We start from the raw sequence: 21,715 nt of genomic DNA, 5'->3' as shown, positions 1-21,715 counted from the left end.
TCCAAAGGTGCCTGTCGCCCTACTGAAAGATGACACTCCCAGATGGCAAAGAGTGGGGAAAGGACGATGGAGGCTAAGAAGGCATTCTGGAGACTCCTTTTCCTCTAAGAAGAGTGGGAAGGGTTGAACTATGTTCATTCTGACTCGTGGGTTGACTATTTTCTGACTATATAGCCTTGGTGTTAGCAATATAGGCTACATGAAGGTGTTTTATAGCAGATAACACGGTTGTTTTCCTCTATGTGTGATTATTTAATACCTGTTGCTTGGGGGAGCTCAGATTTTGTATCCCAAATATTCTTCCCTCATACTGCAATTACAGTTCTGACATGGTGTAATAGCAGATAGTTTTGGTGTTGGGGATGGGAAAAGGGAAAATGGAATTGTTCAGTGCACCAGTGAATGGTTTGTGATAAACTGGATCTTGAAAGTAGGAAATATTGGAGGCGGCTTTGCTTCTAAAGGGATATTTGTATTTAATTTGGTATTTTTTGTTTCAATGGGGGAGAGGGATTCTCCTAATTTACTCCTTTGGGGAATTCTGCGCAAAAAAACTTAAAATTCTGCAAAATTCGGCATACTTTATATTGGTCAAAATAACACAATTTACATGACAGTCTTTAAGTAATATATTGTAAATTACTCTCGCTTTTTCAAGATCGACGAATGTTGCAAAATAATTGTAAACTGTACGTCAACTAACCACTTCCTTCAAATATTTCAAAAAAAAATCAAAATTTTGGAACCAAGTCCCACAACACAATATTTATGCAAACGGTTTAGAACACGGGTGAATTAAAGACCTATTATTAAAGATGATCCCATAAGCGGCCCTAAAAAAGAGCAGAGATGCTCAAAGAGACCGCGGGATGTTATGAAGGTCTAAAAACCATTTGCATAAATATTGTGTAGTGGGACTTGGTTCCAAAATATTGATTTTTTTGAAATATTTGAAGGAAGTGGTTAGTTGACGTACAGTTTACAAGTCATTAAGTAATTACATTTTAAATTAATACAGAAAAAAGTTATTACTTAAAGATGCAGAATTTTAAATATTTTGAGCAGAATTTCCCTAGAAATTCACTGTAAGAGAATCCCTTCCACTCATTCCCCCTACTACCCTGGCCATTTTGCCTTCTCAGGCCTCAACTCCTCCACCTGCCAGTTCTCTCCCCTCCACCTCTAGGCTCAACCCTTCCACTCTATCACCACTCCCAGAGTTTGGCCCTGTTCTCAGTACTGCCCCTCACACAGGCTCCATCTGTCCCCTCTCTCGCACACACACATGCTCCCCCTCTCTAGTGCACATACACACCCCCTCCTACAGGCTCCCTCACTCTCTTGCACACACACATCCCCTCATACAAGTTGCATACACAAGTTGAATACACACCCACACAAGCTCCCTTTCTCTCTCACTCAAAAAGCTGCAAGTTGAGCTCCAGATTTTGGAGCGGATTCATAAACGTATGATGTCTATCTTAGAGTATAGACAGATACAAAAAAATCAGGGACAATTTGCAATCATTAGAAATTGATAATATTGCTTTACAAATGAACCAGGTTAAACAAGAGCATTTTGAGTGAGGTAATAAAGCAAGCAGGTTGTTGGCCCATAGGTTAAAAAAAAAAAAAAAAGAGTATCTCAAAATCAGATTACTAGGATCAAATCGGAAGAGGGGTCCATGCTGATGTCAGGAAATAACATCCTTCGAGGTCATCCAAGTGATTAAGGATTTAAAGGTGAACAAAGTCCTGGGTCTAGATGGCTTTACTGTCCAATTTTATAAAAAGTTCTCTTCTGTATTAGTACCCCTACTGCTGAAATGGTGTAATTCATTACACTTGGATAATTCTCTGGGGCCAATGTAGCTGGTATCACCATTCTTGCCAAGCCAGGATGGGAACCGACCCTTTGCAGATCTTATAGAACCATTTCTTTGATTAATGTGGATCTTAAGATATAAGCCAAAATATTGGCTAATCGTTTAAACAGGGTGATGGCACGGATGGTGCATCCTGACCAGGCTGGCTTCATATCTGGTAGGATGGCCGCTGATAGTGTGCATAAAATTGATTTAATTTGGTGGGTAAAGAAGGAACCAACTTCAGTGGTCCTACTCTCGATAGATGTCGAGAAAGCTTTTGATATGGTGAATTGGCCATTTTTGTTTCAAACTTTGAGGAAAATGAATTTTGGTTCTTTCTTTCTTTTTTTGTTACTAATAATTTTATTAGTTTATCAAAAGGAATACAAGATAGGCAGCACAACAAGCACAACCACATAACATACCAAATAGACATTCAGTGCCACTTACCCCCCCCCCCCCCCAACAAAACTCCCCCCCCCTCCCCACATCCATGTGCTCGAAACGTGACATGTGACAAGGTCCGAAAGCAATGTCAATACAGTAAAGAGTGGTATCATCGAGAAAACAGGAAAACAAGGAATGGCGAGCAGGTATCCCGTAGGAAGCCCGGGCGGCCATCAGACTTAAGACACTGTTTGTCGTCGTTCCCAACGTAGGTAAGGTGACCAAACAGCCTGGAACTTGGGACCGGCCGTATGAAGATCTGCCGTGATCGCTGCTAGCTTGCAAGAAAGGTGAACTTTATGCTGCACCTTCGCCAACGCAGGCGCTTCTGGTTGTTTCCAGGCCTGTGCAATGGTCAATCTGGTTGCAATAAAAACCTGATGGCATAATAGTATGTGGTTCTTCCGTAAAGTTGGGGGTGGATGGTGAAGGAGCATAAAACTAGCCCGGTATACTCCAGAAACTCCCATTATGCCTTCCAACCAATCCGCTACTGCAATCCATAAGTCCGTTACTTTCGGGCATTGCCACCAGATGTGAAAGAAAGTCCCCGGGTGACCGCAATTCTGCCAGCACTGAGCATCCAAATGAGGGTACCGTCGGTGCAAAAGATGAGGGGTGAGATACCAGCGTGTTATCATTTTATAACAATTTTCCTGATAGAGAGCCGATACAGAGCACCGACGGGCCTGGGTGTAGATGTTAAGCCAATCCTTTTTGGTGAACGTTAGACCCAGGTCATGTTCCCAGGCCCCAGTATGAGGAAAGGGGCTCTCATCAGTCCCAGCCAGGAGGGCGTAAAGTTTGGATATCATCCCTTTAGTTTTGTCAACGGCAGCACAGAGATGTTCAAACTGAGATTTGCCCCTCTGTATGGAGGCTTTCATTCTGGGTGACTGTAGGAAATGGAGCATTTGGCTGCCCGCCAGGAAATCGGTTGAAGGTAAATGGTAAAGAGCCTGTAACTCAGGCCAAGTCATCAAGGTCTCGCCCCTAAGCAAATGTTCAATGCGGGTGATTCCCTTCCTCCGCCAAGCGTTAAATACCCCATGTTGTCAACCGGCTGGAAATTGCAGATGATTATAAAGTCCAGTGGTGTGAAAGTAATAGCGATCTCCCGCCAGTTTTGTCTTCCAGCGGTCCCAAAGACGTAACATGGTTGCCAGGGGTCCCGTCTGCAATCCCGTCTGCAACCAAGTACTGCGCGGTTGCCAAACGAGATCGGGCAATGGCATGCCCCCAAGTACCTGCTCCTCAAAAGAGGCCCATTGCTTTGGAGATCGACGACTGTGAGCATCAGCCATTGCCTTTAATTGTGCAGCAGCGTACAACCAAGTGAGATTTGGGATCCCAAGGCCCCCTCGCTCGCGAGGCTGAAACAAGAGGCACCGCGACACCCTGGGGGGGCGCCGGCGCCAGATAAAGTCAAAAAGTATTTTCTGCCAGGAGCGGAGGATCGCTGAAGTGATGTAGATGGGGATGGTGTGGAAAAAATACAAAAACCTAGGAATAACATTCATTTTTACTATCGCCACCCGTCCCAACCATGAATATTGTCCCCTATCCCATAGATGGAGGTCCTGCCCAATCCGTTTCAGCAGTGGTGTATAATTGAGACGAAAGAGGTCATGGAAATTCGCTCCAATGTGAATGCCTAAATATTTTAACGTCGTACGGGAGACCCTAAAGGGGTAAAGGCGCTGGAGCTCACTCATTACCGCAGAGTCAGTGCTAATATTGAGTAATTCCGTTTTGTCCATGTTAACCTTGAGGCCCGACACCGCACCAAACTCCTGCAGTTCCTCTGCTACTCCAGCAATAGAAGTCTGGGGTCGGGTAAGGGTGAGGAGTATATCGTCTGCAAAAAGGGAAATTTTCATGGGTGTGGGCCTCATGGGAACTCCTGAAATGGCGCCGGAGTTGCGAACCCTGGTCGCCAATGGCTCTAAATACAGTGCGAACAGCAAGGGGGATAGAGGACACCCCTGGCGTGTCCCTCTGTTAACCCTAAAAAGCTCCCCATACTGCCCATTGATTTTAATTCGGGCTCCCGGTGCCTGATAAAGGCATTGAATCCAGCGTAGAAATCCCGGGCCAAAGGACATTTTCTCCAAGACTGCGAACAGGAAATCCCAATGGACCAAGTCGAACGCCTTCTCGGCATCGATGGCCAGCAGTACCATGGGGACTTTCGCTGTCCTGGCCCACCAGATCGCATCTATCACCTTACGCACGTTGTCAGCAGCCGTCCTACGGGGTATAAAGCCTACCTGATCACTATGTACTAGACAAGGGAGAATAGTATTTAGCCGGGCGGCCAAGACCTTAGCCAAAAGCTTGATGTCAACATTTAGTAATGAAATAGGTCGGTACGATCCACATTGCGTTGGATCCCGGCCGGGCTTCGGAAGGACCGTTATGCCCGCTACATGTATATACATGTCTATTACTACTGTTGTTTTTAATGTTATTTGTTATTAGTATTTATTCAATTTTCTCCAAGTTCATTTTCCTGTTCCATGTAAGACTCGCATGTTAAGTCACTCCAATGTTATATGTAAACCGAAATGATTAGCAACATTGTTGCTAGAATTTCGGTATATAAAAAATGTTAAATAAATAAATAAATACATTGGTATGAAGTGGAAGGGAGTCTCCGTCCCGTAATCCGTTAAAATAGGCAGTTAAGGGACCCACTAAATGGGAACTAAACTTCTTATAGTAACCCCCAGAAAAGCCATCCAGTCCTGGTGATTTTCCAGCTTTCAGATCCCGGATGGCTTCCTGTATCTCTATCTCCTGAATCGGGGAATCCAAATATATCTGCTGGGACTTAGTCATAGAAGGGAGTGACAGGGACTCCAGGTAGTGGTCCACCTGAGCTGAAGTAATGCTAGGGTCCGCTGCATACAATTGGGTATAATACTGCGTGAAACAGTGTCTTATATCTTTAGTTGCTGTAAGCATAGGGCCCCGTTTATCCCGGATCTTAGCTATGAGGGTCGAATAAGTGCGCTGCTTAAGCAATCGCGCCAAAAACCATCCCGCTTTATTATTACCTTCGTAATAACGTTGCTTAGCCCGAAACATTGCATGCGTGATCTGTTCGGCATCCAGTAAATGCAGTTCAGTGCGCTTAAGCCGAAGGCGGGCCAGCGTATCCCGAGCTCTACGCTGGGAGTGTTCCCGCGTCAGCTGTGCAATGTCAGCTATTAGTGCTACGCGCTTGGCCTCCCTTTGCGTCTTTAACGCGGAAGAGAGTGCAATTAAATGGCCTCTCATGACCGCCTTAGATCCCTCCCAGAAGACCCCTGCATCCCGTACCGTCCCCCTATTCAGAGTCAAGTAGTCCTGTAGGTGGGATAACAATCGGTCACTGTGTGCTGTGTCCCGGAGTAGCTCTTCTCGGAGACGCCAGAATCTACACCCCGACTCTCGATCCTGCAGGCTGACGGAGAGCCACACAGGGGCATGATCGGACCACGTAATATCCCCTATCCCGGTGGTCAACACCTGGTTTTGAATCCCCTTATCCACCAGCAGAAAATCCAGGCGTGAATAAGTGTCATGAGGGTTTGAATAAAAGGTGTAAGGGCGAGACTTAGGATTTCTTTGCCTCCAGATATCTAAAAGGCACCACCCCTGCATTAAAGTCTTCAAGGAGGAAGCGGCTTTCCAGCTCCCCGTCTTTCTGGGATGGGAGGAGTCTACCCTGGGGTTTCGCACTACATTATGATCCCCGCCCCATATCAATAGCCCCTCCGCATAAGTGGAGAGCACCTCTTCCAGTTTTGTAAAAAAGAGATGCTGGTCCACATTGGGAGCATAAACGCACACTATAGTGTATAATCGCCCAGCCAGCCGGAATTTCAAGAGAACATAGCGACCCTCTGGGTCCGCCACATGGGACTGGTAATCAAAAATGACCGAATGTGCCACAAGGATACCCACCCCTGCGTATTTGGAAGTAGGTGAACTAGAGGCAAAGTAACCGTGTGGATATCCGGCAAAGCGCAACAAATGTTCATGGTGTTTCCTAGTATGAGTCTCCTGGATAAGGGCTACATCAACATGCTGACGTTTTAAGTCTCGAAGGAGATGTTGCCTTTTCAGGGGAGTGTTAAGGCCCTTCACATTCAAGGACCAAATCTTCAAAGCCATAAGGTATCACTGAAAGAGCGATGTATACCACACTGCTGAAACAGTCCCCAAACTTCATTCCGGACCTCCCCCGCACAGAATAGTTCCCCAACACTGCCCCCTGAGCACATGGATGTAAACCCCCCCACACCCATCCCTCCAATTCCCGATATATCCCTCATTGGGATAACTCCTACACCGGGGGTCTTAGTAACCCGCGAGAAGAGCCACCCCCCGGCCAGATAACAGTAAAACCCCACTAGAACTCAGCCAAAACCCCTACATCACAGAGCAAGAGAAAACAGCATCTGAACATGAAACAAAGCACACTATTCAGGATTCTTACACCCTATACAACAGATGAGAAGCTCGCCAGTCCTTCATCCTGTGGGACCCGATGAGGGCACCAGTCGCCCCCCGGGCGGCGTCCGCCCCTGGCGTTCCAGGCGACGCTTGTTGCCAACCCGTTGCCAGCGCGGTGTCTTGGGTAAGCTAGACAACTGTGGCGCTGAAGCTGCGGTAGCCACTGGTATGGGAAGCTTGATCTGCGTAAAAGCCTCCGACGCCTCCTCTAGAGTACGGACTCGGAAAGTCTGCCCCTGTGATTCAAACTGGAGGCCAAAAGGAAAGGTCCATCTATAGCGAATGTTGCGGTCCCGCAGCGTGCTGGTGATGGGCCGAAATTCAAATCGCCTCCGCAACGTAGAAGCCGCGAGATCATTGAAAATGCTTATTTTTTGGCCCTCCCAATCCCAGTCACGTTGTTTGCGGGTGTGGGTATATATCCGCTCCTTCTCCTTAAAAGTCTGCAGGCATACTAGTATGTCCCGGGGTTTTTCAGACCGTCTAGGGCCCAGGGTTCGGTGCGCTCGCTCAATATGGAAGCTGGGACCTCCGTCCACTGCCTGTACCCCCTCTGTCTCCCCCTCATGTAGAAGAGACTGAAATATTTTTACCACTACAGCCTCACAGTTAGCATAGCACTCCTCTTCAGGCACCCCTCGTATGCGCAAGTTGTTCCGGCGGGACCGATTTTCGAGGTCCTCCACCTTGTCTGCCAGTAGGGCCTGTTCTTTCATGCTGGAGCGAAGCTCGGCGGCCATTTTGTGGACCGCATCATCATGGCCCTCCACTCTGACTTCCACCTCATCCACGCGGCGCCCGAGTGCCGCGAGATCGTCCCGGAGCTCCTCCATATGCTGCAGTAAGTCTACCTTATGTTGTTTCATATCAGCCCGCAAGCCGATGAACCAATCCCTCATCTCGTCCCGTGAGGGCAAATCCGAGATTGCTGCCGGTGCCGGATGGTCTGCCTCTTCTGCCACTGCTGGGCCTGCGATCATTTGCGTCTCAGTCCCCCTGTCTTCCGACCCCGATTTCGCGTATACAAAGCGAGTCAAATCGCAGCCCGACTTCGCAGTCGCCATCTCAATATCTTGGGCTGCCAGCTGCTGCGGTCGAGAGGGGCGTGCAAGCGAAAATTAGATGGGTTGTGGCGTCTGTAAAATTGAAAAGCCGGGAGCTCTCTTTCTATGCGGCCATACTCGCCGGTGACGTCAGCGCGCCCCCTGGTTCTTTCTTTCTTAGCTGGTTACAACAGCTTTATAGTGACCCGAAGGCATGTATTAAAGTTAACAGGACTTACTCCAATTTTTATTTTATACAAAGGAGGTTCTCTTATCTCTTATGTGCAAAAGATAATCCAAACCCAATTGCACTTTTCTCTGGAGAACATGTTATTAAACTTACCTTTGGATATCCCTACCGATTTTTGGCTTTCAGTACATCAGATTGTGATATCTGCACGCTGTGAGTTAGCCTCCTTCTGGAGTTTCCTGCCCCTTATCCTCAGCAATATTTAGAACTTGTAAAGGCTGGGATATCAAACCTACAAACTCATCCTTGTGAAAAATTCTTATCATTGTGGCCCCATCCGTATCATCCGGAGGATATTCTCCCTTCTCCAAATCTCCCTTGCCATCACTCAGCCTCAGATCCCTGAGAGTTACATGCTATCTGTAGCGTCATGCTGGAAGACTCAAAGGCCTGCTTCAGGACTGACTCAATCTTTCTGTCTTGGGTATCCTTAAGGGCTGCTTCTCCCTCCTTTTTTTAAGAATACAAACCAGAGCATCCACTTTGGGGAAACTTCAACATTTGCTTTTCCTGGATTACCAGAGGATATATTTTTGCCAAAGTCTGTCTGCCTTTGAAATTGGTTTCAGGCAATTTCACTGCATACCAATTAGATCCTTAACGGACTTATGCAATAGAAAAGACTTTGAGGGCTTCCTTAAGATGGTCATAATAGGATCTTAAGGCTTCTGGAGTTTCCTGCCCCTTATCCTCAGCAATATTTAGAATTTGTAAAGGCTGGGATATCAGACCTACAAACTCATCCTTGTGAAAAATTCTTATCATTGTGCCCCCATCCGTATCATCCGGAGGATATTCTCCCTTCTCCAAATCTCCTTTGCCGTCACTCAGCCTCAGATCCCTGAGAGTTACATGCTGGAAAGTAGCCCAATATTCCTCCAGAGAGGCCCTTCCTCCCCATCAACATTCAGGAAATTCACAGCTTAGTATCTCTACAGAAGCTTTCCATCCCCCTCCAGTGAGACTTACCTTCAAGGCCATCGTGATCCAGGTAATCCCCAGCACGGCTTTCCTCAATAAGAGGTGGCTGTGATTCTGCATTCTCCCACTCCACATGTTGCAACTCTAACACATCCTTCATAAACTGTGGCCCCTACAGAGGAAGGACAGAATTAACACCAGGCAATGCCCTTAAAAATAGTATGTTCTACAGAACTTAAAGCAATCTCTGCATACATAGCACCCCTTAGAGAGAAAGGACAGGGTTTCTACTAGGCAACCTCCTCACACTCCTACAGAAGAAGGATACAGATAATACACAACACCCTCACACTGCAGATGCTACAAAGCAATGCCAGGATTAGATTCAAGCCACATTATCTGTGGACAAGCATAATAAACAGCTACACAAGTTGGGGTGAGCTCTCTTAGCCCAGAGACGTATCTGAGTCTCTTCTCGGCATGTGCAGGAGTTCAAGTTCCAACATTACACATGCTTCTCCCTCAGTTAATTTTGTCCACTTTGCAATCAGATTTTTTTCTTTTCACACATCAGCTGCATCCATTAAAAAAAAAAACACAAAATTGAAAGTTTCCACTTTACAGAAGAAAAACATCTATAATATTAACATTAAGATCTTCCTCAGAAAGGAAAGGGGAAAGCCCTTTTAGATCTTGTGGAAAACGCTGCCATAAGATAGCTTCAGCAGACCAACACAACTGGAACCTTCACTGCTTAGGCCTAGCCTACGACAGCACAATTTGTGGCCCCTGTGGCAGAATGACCCTGAAGCCACTGATATAATGGAGAAGTTACTTACCTGATAATTTTGTTTTCCTTAGTGTAGACAGATGGACTCAGGACAATGGGTTATGTGCTCCCCTGCTAGCAGATGGAGATGGAGTCAGGTTTCAAAGCTGACATCATCTTAGATATACCCCTGCAGTGAACTCAGCCATTCAGTATTCTCTTCAAAAGCCATTGTGGACATACTATTGAAAAACTTGAATTAAACTTAACTTGATTAAAAAAAACTGGTGACCATAACTGTACTCAACCAAACATAAGCGCTGAATCCCAGCAATATTACAGGTGCCCTGATCTAGGGATAGGGCAACGGCTTACCTGTAACCTCCTGGAATAGAGATTCATCTCACGGGTGATTTCTTGATACTGTTCATGGGCAGCCATGGGTGGGATGTTGAGTCCATCTGTCTACACTGAGGAAAACAAAATTATCAGGTAAGTAATTTCTCCATTTCCTAGCGTGTAGCCAGATGGAGTCAGGACCAATGGGATGTACAAAAGCTACTCCAGAACGGGGCGGGAGGCTGTCCGTGGTCCAGTCAGCATCGCCCTTGCAAAGGCTGCATCCTCTTGGGCCTGGACGTACAGGTGATAGAACCTGGAGAAGGTGTGTAAGGAGGACCACGTCACTGCTCGACAGATATCAACGAGAGACAGTAGCTTAGTTTCCGCCCAGAAAAGTGCCTGGGCCTTATTGGAATGAGCTTTAACCTGAAGGGGTAAAGGCTTCCCTGCCTCTACATAAGCTTCCGTGATCACTTCCTTGATCCAGCGAGCTATGGTAGCTCGCGAAGCCGCTTCACCTTGTTTCCTTCCACCGTGAAGAACAAACAAGTGGTCCATCTTGCGCACCAGTCCTGAACGTTCCTGATACCGTACTAAAAGCCTACTGACGTTAAGTGGCGTAGGAGGCGGTAGTCTTCCGTGTCCTTGCATCTATCTAGGGACGGTAAGGAAATGGATTGGTTCAGGTGAAACTCCGAGTCTACCTTTGGCAAGGAGGAAGGAACAGTGCGAAGCTGTAACATTCCTGGAGTAAACCAGAGGAATGGCTCCTGACATGATAGTGGCTGTAGTTTAGAGATGCGACAGGCCAAGCATTTTGCCACCAAGAATACAGTCTTCAGTGTTAACAGGCACACAGACAGACTGCGCAGCGGCCGAAAGGAAGGCCCTGCTAAAAAGTCCAATACTAGATTGATGTTCCATAAGGGGACCGGCCACTAAAGGTGGTCAGAGGTGTTTAACCCCTTTTAGAAAATGGGGCAAATACAGATGCATCGACAGGTGGGCTCCGTATACCTCGCCCCTGAAACAGGAGACAGCAGCCACCTGGACCTTCAAGGAGTTGAGGGACAACCCTTTGCTCAGGCCATCTTGTAAAAATTCCAGAATCAGGGGGATCTTGGTCATCCTAGGGGGCACCCAGCATTCTTTGCACCAGGCCTCAAATATTCTCCAGATCTGCACGTACGCCAAGAATGTCGAGAACTTCCACGTGCGGAGCAAGGTGGTGATTACTGCCGTGGAATAACCATGCTTCGTCAGGCGAGCCCTCTCAAGAGCCAGACCATAAAACAAAACAGAGTTGGGTCCTCGTGAAGGATCAGACCTTGTTGGAGAAGGTCCCTGTGCAGGGGGAGGCATGGGGGCTCTCCACCAGAAGCCTCTGCATGTCTGCATACCAAGGGTGTCTGGGCCAGTCCAGGGCCACCAGAAGGACTAATCCTCTGTGGCATTCGATTTTGCGAATTACCTTGCCCAGCAGAGGCCACGGAGGGAAGATGTACAGTAAGTCCTCATCTGGCCAGGTCTGGACAAGGGCGTCGATCCCTTGGGAGCACTGATCTCTTCTGCGACTGAAGAATCGGGGGACCTTCGCATTGTGAGATGTGGCCACTAGGTCAATGGATAGGAGGCCCCAGCAATCTACTAGGAGCTGGAAGGCTCTGGTCGACAACGCCCATTCCCCTGGATCTAGACTCTCCCTACTGTGACTTCTTTTCCTGCGATTTGTGAGGCCGAGAACCCTTGTAAATTTAACTCCGCCCATTCCATAAGGGGGTCTATTTCCAGAGACACTTGTGGCTTTTGGTTCCTCCCTGGCAGTTGATGTAGGCTACTGTTGTTGCGTTGTCCAACATCACGTGGACTGCCTGTCCCTGGAGCCTGTGGCTGAATTGCAGACAAGCTAATCTGACAGCTCTGGATTCCAGGTGGTTTATGTTCCAGTTTGCCTCTTCCTTGGTCAATCGCCCCTGGGTTGGCAATTCCTGACAGCAAGATCCCCACCCTTGGAAGCTCGCGTCCGTCGTGAGGACTAGCCAGTTTGGTGGGGACAGGCTTACACCCTTGCTTCGATGAACTTCCTGAAGCCACCACTGGAGCCAAGAACATACTTCCATCTGCAGATGAAGGCAAATCAAGTAGTCTTGAGACAGTGGGTTCCAACGTGACAGCAGGGAGCGTTGTAGTGGATGCATGTATGCCCTCGCCCACGGTACTACTTCCAGGGTTGATGCCATCAGGGCAAGGACCTGGAGATAGCTCCACACCCTGGGGCACATTGTATTCATCAACCAACACACTTGGCACATCAGTTTCCTTATCCTCAAGGGAGGGAGGAAGACTTTGTCCTGCTTGGTGTCGAACCACATTCCCAGGTACTCTAAAGACTGGGAGGGCTTGAGGCTGCTCTTGTCCATGTTCACGACCCAACCGAGTTCCTGAAGCAGGGACCTGACCCTGTTGGTCACCTGGAGACTCTCTTCCAACGACTTCACCCGGATCAGCCAGTCGTCTAAGTAAGGGTGCACCAGGATCCCTTCTTTCCTCAGTGCCTCCGCCACGACCACCATAAGTTTGGAGAACATTCTGGGGGCGATTGCCAGGATAAAGGGCAATGCCCAGAACTGATAATGGCGGCCCAGTACTGCAAAGTGTAGGAAACGCTGGTGGTCTTGACGGATTGGGATATAAAGGTAGGCCTCCGAGAGGTCGACGGAGGTTACGAACTATCTCTGTTATACGGCCATTATGACGGAGAAGAGTTTCCATGCAGAAGTGAATTATCTGCAGATGACAATTGACACTCTTGAGGTCCAGGATGGGGCGAAATGAACCATCCTTCTTGGGTATGATGAAATAGATGGAATAACACCCCATATATTCCAGAGGTGTAGGTACCAGGGTTATAGCCCTTAAACTGAGGAGCCTTATCAATGTGGATTCCACTGCCAATTTTTTGTGCTGGGAGTGGCATGGTAACATCATGAACATGTTCTGAGGGATGATGCAAAATTCCAGATCATATCCTTCTTGTATGATGTCCAGTATCCATTTGTCCGACGTGCTCTCAACCCACCACTGATAGAAGAGGGATAGTCGGCCCCCTATCTCCTCATCCTGTGGATGGGTCAGCCAAAATTTATTGGGAAGTTTGGGTCGAACCTGAGCCAGAATCAGTTCCTCTTTTTGGTTATCTGCTCCGAAAGGATTGAGAACTCCCCGAGAGTCGAGATGTCTGAAATGACTAGTTTCTGTAGGGTGCTGGGAGCCCCTGGCCCAACCCCTCATAGGCGAGGGGCACTGCAACCTTTTTCTTATCTTCCGGTAGCCATAGCACTGGAGATTCACCCCATTTCCAATTCACTTCCGAATAGGAGGGATCCTTTAAAGGACATCTTTGTGAGGTTTGCCTTAGAGGTAACATAGTAACATAGTAATGACGGCAGAAAAAGACCAAAATGGTCCATCTAGTCTGCCCAGCAAACTTCCCAAGGTAGTAACTGCCGTTCTATGCAGGTTACCCCCATGTTTCTCTTAAGTAACTGCAACTCCGTGCCAGTTACCCCCACATTTCTGTTAAGGATAGTAGCTGCCGCTCCGAACAGGTTACCCCCAAGCTTTTTTATTTATTCCCATCCTCTAGCCTTTAGGGATCCACAGTGTTTATCCCATGCCCCTTTGAAATCCTTCACAGTTTTAGTCTTCACAACTTCCTCCGGAAGGGCATTCCAGACATCCACTACCCTCTCAGTGAAGAAATATTTCCTGACATTGGTTCTAAGTTTTCCTCCCTGGAGTTTCAAATCGTGACCCCTAATTCTACTAAATTGTTTCCAATGGAAACGGTTTATTGACAACCATGGATCATTAAAACCTTTCAAGTATTTTTATTTATTTATTTATTTAAAATCATTTCTATACCGTCGTTAAGTAGTATACCATCACAACGGTTAACAATGAGGCACATATATACATCTTTGGAAAAAGTATAAGTTAATACTATCTATAGGAAGTACCATTAAGGTCCGGTAACATAGTTTTGTAATAAAGACTATTTGCAAAAAGTTAAAGATCTTGTCCTTTTTTTACGTTTCACAGTATCTGAAGGTCTGTATCATATCACCCCTGCTCCTCCTCTCCTCCAGGGTATACATTGGAGAAATTACTTATCTGATAATTTTGTTCTCCTTAGAGTAGACAGATGGACTCAGGACCAATGGGTATAGTGTGCTCCTGATAGCAGTTGAAGACGGAGTCAGATTTCAATCTGACGTCAGCCCTAGTACATATACCCATGCAGGAAGCTCTGTTCTTCAGAATTCTCTTCAAAAAGCAATTGTGGATATATGTGTGATTGAATAACTTGGTTAACGTGATTAACTTGGTTAACGTGATTAACTTGAACTGGTTGATGTGGTTATAGCTGGAGACCATCAGTGCACTCAACCGAGAAACGCCGACACCCGGTAGGTATGGGTGTCTTAGAGGGGAGTTTGGCTAGCCCGTGTTTGTCTTGCTCTCCGGGATTGTCACCCAAGGTTTCCATGTTTGTCGGCAACCGTGGGCCGGGTCCTGAGTCCATCTGTCTACACTAAGGAAAATGAAATTATCAGGTAAGTAATTTCTCCATTTCCTAGCATGTAGCAGATGGTCTCAGGACCAATGAGATGTACAAAATCTACTCCCGAACCGAGTAGGAGGCTGCCCGTGGCCCACTTATTACTGCCCTTGCGAATGCTGTGTCCTCCCGAGCCTAAACATCCAGGCAGTAGAACCTATAGAAGGTGTGGATCTCGGCATGTGACAGCATCTTGGTTTCCGCCCAGGACACTGCCTGGACTCTAGTGGAAAGGGCCTTGACTTGTAGAGGTGGAGACTTGCCTGCCTCTGCGTAGGCCGCCTTGATGACTTCTTTGATCCAGCGGGCTATGGTTGCCCATGAGGCCACTTCCCCTTGTTTCTTCCCACTGTGAAGGACAAATAGATGATCTGTCTTTCATATGGATTCCGATTTTTCCAGGTATCGGACTAGGAGTCTGCCGATGTTAAGATGGCAGAGGCGGAGAGATTCTTCCGAGTCCTTATGCTCGTCTGGCGATGGCAGCTAGATGGAAGTGAGAAACCACTTTTGGGAGGAAGGAGGGGACCGTGCGTAGCTGTATGGATCCCGGTGTGAACCTGAGAAACGGTTCTCGACAGGACAGTGCTTGAAGCTCGGAGTTGCAACGGGCCAAACAGACTGCCACTAGAAATGCAGTCTTCAGTGTTAGTAGTTGGAGGGACAGACCGCGGGTGGGTCTGAAGGAGGCTCCTGCTAGCAAGTCTAGGACTAGATTGAGATTTTGACCCCTTTCAGGAAGCGGGAGACATCCGGGTGAGTGGCTAGGCTGCCGCCCTCCACCTTGGCTCTGTAGCGGGCCAACGCGGCCACTTGCACCTTGATGGAGTTGAGAGACAACCCCTTCTGTAAGCCGTTCTGCAGGAATTCCAGAATCGTGGGAATTTTGACTGTCCGCGGAAGGATGTCGCGGTCTTCACACCAGGCTTCGAATATTCTCCATATTCGTATGTAGGTTAGATATGTGGAAAACTTGCGTGCTCGGAGCAGAGTGTCAATCACCGCCCCCGAGTATTCGTTCTTCTTCAAGCATATCCTCTCAATGGCCAGACCGTAAGAGAGAATCGAGTTGGGTCTTTGTGAGGGTTCGAGCCTTGTTGGAGCAGATCCCTGTGTGGAGGTAGAGGGAGAGGGCTCCCTGTCAGTAGTCTTCGCATGTCTGCGTACCACGGCCTTCTTGGCCAGTCTGGGGCCACTAGAAGTACTGGTCCCCTGTGGTGTTCTATCTTGCGGATGATCCCGCCCAGTAGCGGCCACGGAGGAAAGGCATATAGCAGGATTTCCTGTGGCCAGGCCTGGACGAGGGCATCGATCCCTTGGGATTGTGGTTTCCGTCTGCGGCTGAAGAAGTTGGGAACTTGGGCGTTGGACCGGGTTGCGAGGAGGTCCATGGCTGGTGTTCCCCAGTGGTTTACTATCAACTGGAAGGCTGTGGCCGACAGCCTCCATTCCCCTGGGTCTAGACTTTCTCTGCTGAGGTAATCCGCAGTGACGTTGTCTTTTCCCGCGATGTGGGCGGCTGAGATCTCTTGTAGGTTTGATTCCACCCACGCCATTAGGGGGTCTATTTCCAGGGACACCTGTTGGCTTCTGGTTCCTCCCTGGCGGTTGATGTAGGCAACGATTGTGACATTGTCCGACATGACTGATCGATTCGCCCCGGAGTCTGTGACTGAAGTGTAGCTAGCCTGACTGCCCATGCTTCCAGTCGGTTGGTGTTCCATCCCAACTCTTCCTTGTCCCAATTGCCCCTGGGCGGTCAGTTCCTGGCAGTGGGCTCCCCACCCTCGAAGACTCGCATCCGTGGTGAGCAGGATCCAGGTCTGCGGGGATAGCCTTACTCCCTTGCTCAGATGGTCTTCTTGTAGCCACCATTGTAGCTGGGTTCGAACTTCCTCCGGGAGCTGGAGGCGAACGGAGTAGTTCTGGGACACCAAGATTCCATCGTGACAGAAGGGAATGCTGTAGGGGTCGCATGTGAGCTCTTGCCCTTGGAACCACCTCCAGTGTGGATGTCATGAGACCGAGGACTTGGAGGTAGTCCCACACCTTGGGGCGAAGACCGCTTAACAGGTTTCGCAATTGGTTCATCAGTTTTGTTCTCCTTGGAGGAGTCAGAATGACCTTTTCTTGGCTGGTGTTGAACTGGACTCCCAGGTATTCCAGCGATTGGGAGGGCCGCAGACAGCTCTTGTTTGTGTTGGCCACCCACCCAAGGTTCTTCAGTAGAGTTTTCACTCTGGTGGTCGCCTGATGACTTTCCTCTGGGATTTTGCCCTGATCAGTCAATCATCCAGATATGGGTGTACGAGGATTCGTTCTTTCCTCAGTGTCGCCGCCACTACAACCATGATTTTGGTGAATGTTCGGGGTGCTGTGGCTAGCCCGAAGGGTAGTGCCCGGAACTTGTAGTGGTGGTCCAGGATCACGAAGCATAAAAAACGCTGATGCTCGGGATGGACCGGGATATGCAAGTAGGCTTCTGACAGATCCAGGGATGTGAGAAATTCTCCCGGCTGTATCGCCCTTATGACCGAGCATAGAGTTTCCATGCAGAAGCAAAGTACCCTCATGTGGCAGTTGGGAACAATTAAATAGATGGAATAGTGCCTAGTATTTTGTTGATGCGTGGGCACCGGCGTTATGGCCTTTAAGTCAAGCAATTTGGACAGTGCGGTTTCCACTGCCTTCCTTTTGGAAGGGTCGTGGCAGGGAGATTTCACAAATTTGTCCAGAAGAATGTTGTGGAAATCCAGGTAATATCCCTCTCGAATGATGGTTAGGACCCACTTGTCCAAAGTTATCTCGACCCATCTTTGGTAGAATAGGGCAGGTCTGCCCCCTATGGCTTCTTCCTGTGGATGGGTCGGCTGATCTTCATTGCGGGGTGCAGCTGGAGCCTGGACCCGCACCAGTTCCCCTTTTGCTGTGTTTGTTCCGAAAGAACTAGCCCCTGCCTGCGGGGCGAGATGCTTGATATGTACTTTTGTACGGTTTGAAGCGCTGTGATCCCCTGCCCTTAGATATTCAGGGGGAGGGGCGCTGGCTTCTCTTGTTTTCTTGCCTCCTTAGCTGCGGTACTGGGGATTCGTCCCATTTGTCGGCTAACTTCTCCAGTTCGCTTCCGAACAGGAGGGTTCCCTTAAAAGGCATTCTCGTGAGTCTGGTCTTGGACGTCGCGTCAGCTGACCAGCTTCGGAGCCAGAGTTGCCTTCTGGCTGCCTCAACGGACGAAACGCCTCTGGCTGCGGTGCGCACCAGGTCAGAGGTCGCATCCCTGAGGAACGATACTGCTGGTTCTAGTGCCTCGACGTGTGTGGTGGCGTTCCTGGTCTTTGATAAGCAGGCGTGTCACCATGGCACAACAGGCCGCGATCTGTAGTGACATAGCTGATACGTCGAATGACTGTTTGAGGATGGACTCCAGACGTCTATCCTGGGCATCCTTGAGTGCTGCTCCTCCCTCAACTGGGATAGTAGTGCACTTTGAGACCACGCAGACCATGGCATCCACTTTGGGGATTGCCAGGAGGTCTTTGGCAGCGGAGTCCAAGGGGTATAGGGTTGTCAGGGTCCGTCCCCCCTTGAACGTGGCCTCCGGAACCTCCTATTCAGCTGTTGAACGGCTTGAAGCAAAGGGAAATTGCTGGAGGCCTGACGGAGTCCCTCAAGGAGGGGGTTCGTCTTCGGTTCCCCTGTGGCACTCGTGCCTGGGATAGCAAGCTCTTTCAAGCTGTGAGCCAAGAGATCTGCTAGCTCGTCTTTGGCCAAGAACTGCCTCATGGTTCGTTAAGGTTCCCTTCCTAGAGGGTTTTCCCCTTCCTCCAGGGAGTCTTGATCCTCGTCCGAGGTGTCCTAGTCCCCAATGTTGGGGCTTTGAGGAGGGAGGAGCACTTCTCTGGGTTTAGAGCAGGGGTGGGCAAGTCCGGTCCTCGAGGGCTGCAAACCAGTCGGGTTTTCAGGATACCCCTAATGAATATGCATGAAATAGATTTGCATACAACTGAGGCAGTGTGTATGCAGGTCTCTCTCATGCATATTCATTAAGGATATCCTGAAAACCCAACTGGTTTGCAGCCCTCGAGGACTGGAATTGCCCACCCCTGGTTTAGAGGGTCCCGGGATGTTAGGGTCCTCTGGGGAAGGCTGTGATAATGTCGTCGGGGGCGCTGGTTGCATGTGGACAAAGGTATGTAGGCCTTTTAAGAATTCTACCCAGGAGAAAGATGCTGGGTCTAAATTGAGAGGCGCTGCGTCCCCGGGGAGCCCCGTTTGAGGGAGGCTCCAGCTGGGGGGGTTAGCCAGATCCGGTGTACTGTCAGTGGATCCGGATCCCAGTGCCGGATGGAGAGGACCTTGGCCTGGTTCACCCAGAGCCTCCTCACACTGTAGATGCAGGGCTGTGGCCTCTTCGTGCTGCGCAGCTCTAATGTGGCATGGTGGGCAGAGGCCCTGAGCCTTGAGCTTCTTGTCCGGTGGTGCCATGGTTTGTGCGCGTAGGATTGTAGAAACTCCGGTTTGTGCATTCAAGCGTACGCTGGGAGGCTGAGTTATGTGCTCCGGGTGCGCCAAAGTTGTGCATGTAGGTCAGATGCGTGCTCAATAAGATGCTCGCGCCGCTGTGCACACAGGATTTACTTATGCGCCCAGCACAGTTGAGCGTGTGGCTGTGCGTGTCGCTGTGTGCACGGCACTTATGCGCGCGCCGGTGTGCGCACGGCTCGCCTCTGTGCGCAAGGATCAAATCGGCAGACAGGGCGGCGATCAAGTGAAAATGGCGACGGCGACCACGCAATCAATATGGCGACAACCTCGGAGGATCTCAACGTGGGAGGCCCCTCGTATCGGACTGGGGTCTAGCCCGGATAGGGCTGATCAACCTGGTAGCACTGACGCCAGCTGGCGATCTGTGCGGCTATTCGAGCCTCGGAGACCGAAGACTTTTAAGAAGTTTTCTATCTTACCTTGTCTTGGCGTTTCCCGGTCTTGTTCCGGGCCGTCTCCGGCTGTAGGGGGAGAGGGAAAAGTACCTTCACCGCCGCGCTCGAAGTTGCAACCGCTGCCTCTCAGCCACACTCGTTGCCAGGGGCTAAGTCCTCGCCGGGAACCGACTGCCGGACTGAAGCCTACCTCTGAGGGATCGCGGAAATCACCTCAGAAATTCTCAACTGGGGGAGGGACCCATAGGTATCCCCGCAGGAGAGCAGGGCTCGTCTGTAGAGGTAAGATTTCTTCTTTGTTTTAGATTTCTTTGGTTAGAATACTCTAATGCTGTGCAAGCATGGATAGAGTCCCGAACTGCTACGGAGATAGAGAAATACTGAAGAGCAGAGCTTCCTGCAGGGGTATATGTACTATTTATTTATTTATTTAAGCATTTTTATATACCGGGTTACGTTGGGAACATCACCCCGGTTTACAGGTAACTTAATGCAGCAAGAGGCTTTACAATTAACAGGTATCATAATGTTGCGGAGTTCTCTCTCAAGTCAATTAAAGTTTTTAGTGCACTGAGCATGCACAGGTATTCCTGTGTGAACAACTGTTCCAGAACTCTCTTCAGTCGATAACAAAGCTAATTGAATTTCTAATATAGGTTGCTGTCCAGGGAAGAAGGTGGGTTAATTAGCCATGCTCCATGGGAGTCCCAAACTAAGGCTGCTATTAAACTTCCCTTTGTAGTAAACTCCTGTTTCTTCTATAAGTTAAATCTCTTGCAACCCAGGATCCCCTGTGGATAGCCAGCTAGGATGATGTGCATGCTTGAGAACTGAGGTTCCCACTGCGCTGTCAGCAGTGGTAGCTGTATCTAGGCAGTAGTGTGACATGAAGGTATGAACTGATGACACGGTAGCCGCTTTGTAAATGTCTTCAATAGCAACATTGTTTAAATGTGCCACTGATGCAGTTGGTGCTCAAACTTGGTACACTTTTTCATGGTCTGGGAGATTGAGCAATTGCAGAGCTTAGCAATGTTTAATGCATGTAGTGATCCAATTGGAGAATGTTCGCTTAGATAGAGGTGTACCCAATCTGTTTGAATCATAGTAAATGAAAAGTTGCAAACTTTTTCTGAGCTTGTGTACATAGTTTGTAATATGCTAGGGTGTGTTTGCAATCTAAGATATTGAGCAGTATTTCCCTTTCATGCCTGTGTGGCTTTGGGAAGAAAGTCGGTAGTAAGATATTCTGGTTCAAATGGAATAGAGATATTATTTTGGTAAGAACTTCGGGTGGGGACAGAGGGAAACTTTGTTGTGGAAGAATTGGAGATAAGATGGGAAATTATCAGAGCTTGGATCTCACTTATTCTGCATACAGTTTCCCTCAATACCATTCCAGATGGTTCCATGTCAATAGGAAAGCATCCAGAACGTCTCGGTGGGGAGTTTGACAGATGGAGCAGAATTTACGAACTTTTCGGCTCTGTTGGGAAAAGGTCTATCAATGATTGACCCCAATGTTGGAAAAGCACGTCCACCACAGATTGAGATAGAGACCATTCGGGTGGCTGGAATAGTCTGCTGAGGTGATCCGCTTCCATGTTCAAGATCCCTGGCAGGTACATGGCTTATAGAGTAACATTGGCTTTGAATGCTCATTTCCAGATGGTCAGGGCTTCCTCACAGAGGGTTTATGACCCCATACTTCCTTGTTTGTTCATGTAGACCATTGCTACCTGGGTGTCTGTGTGGCTCATTAGGGATGTCCCTTGGAGGAGATGCTGGAAGGCTCTAAGGGCATTTTGTATGGACCTGAGTTCTAGGAGATTTATAGAATAGTTTTGCTCTTCTTAATCCCAAATATCTTGAGTCTTGTATTGCAGGTGATGAGCTCCCCATCCCTTCGTGGAAGCATCCATTGTCAGAATCAGCTGGTGCAGACACAGGTGCAAGAGTACCCTATTTTAATACACTCTGTTGTAGCCACCACCTTATTTCTTGAGGCATG

At 48.6% G+C, this 21,715-nt stretch overlaps 1 protein-coding gene across 1 annotated transcript in view; it reads right to left on the bottom strand.

Moving 5' to 3' along the window:
* NCAPH2 (non-SMC condensin II complex subunit H2) overlaps positions 1 to 21,715 on the bottom strand; it is a 244,419-nt gene that overhangs the window by 80,744 nt on the left and 141,960 nt on the right. The window contains exon 16 of the mRNA XM_029615302.1: positions 9,081 to 9,204. Coding sequence (XP_029471162.1) covers positions 9,081 to 9,204 — 124 coding nt within the window. The remainder of the gene's footprint in view (positions 1 to 9,080; positions 9,205 to 21,715) is intronic.

The sequence above is a fragment of the Rhinatrema bivittatum genome, chromosome 9 (assembly GCF_901001135.1).
Source record: "Rhinatrema bivittatum chromosome 9, aRhiBiv1.1, whole genome shotgun sequence".
In the NCBI taxonomy this organism is placed as follows: Eukaryota; Metazoa; Chordata; class Amphibia; order Gymnophiona; family Rhinatrematidae; genus Rhinatrema; species Rhinatrema bivittatum.
The sequence above is the reverse complement of the archived record's forward strand: the minus strand, read 5'-3'. Positions and strand labels throughout refer to the sequence as shown.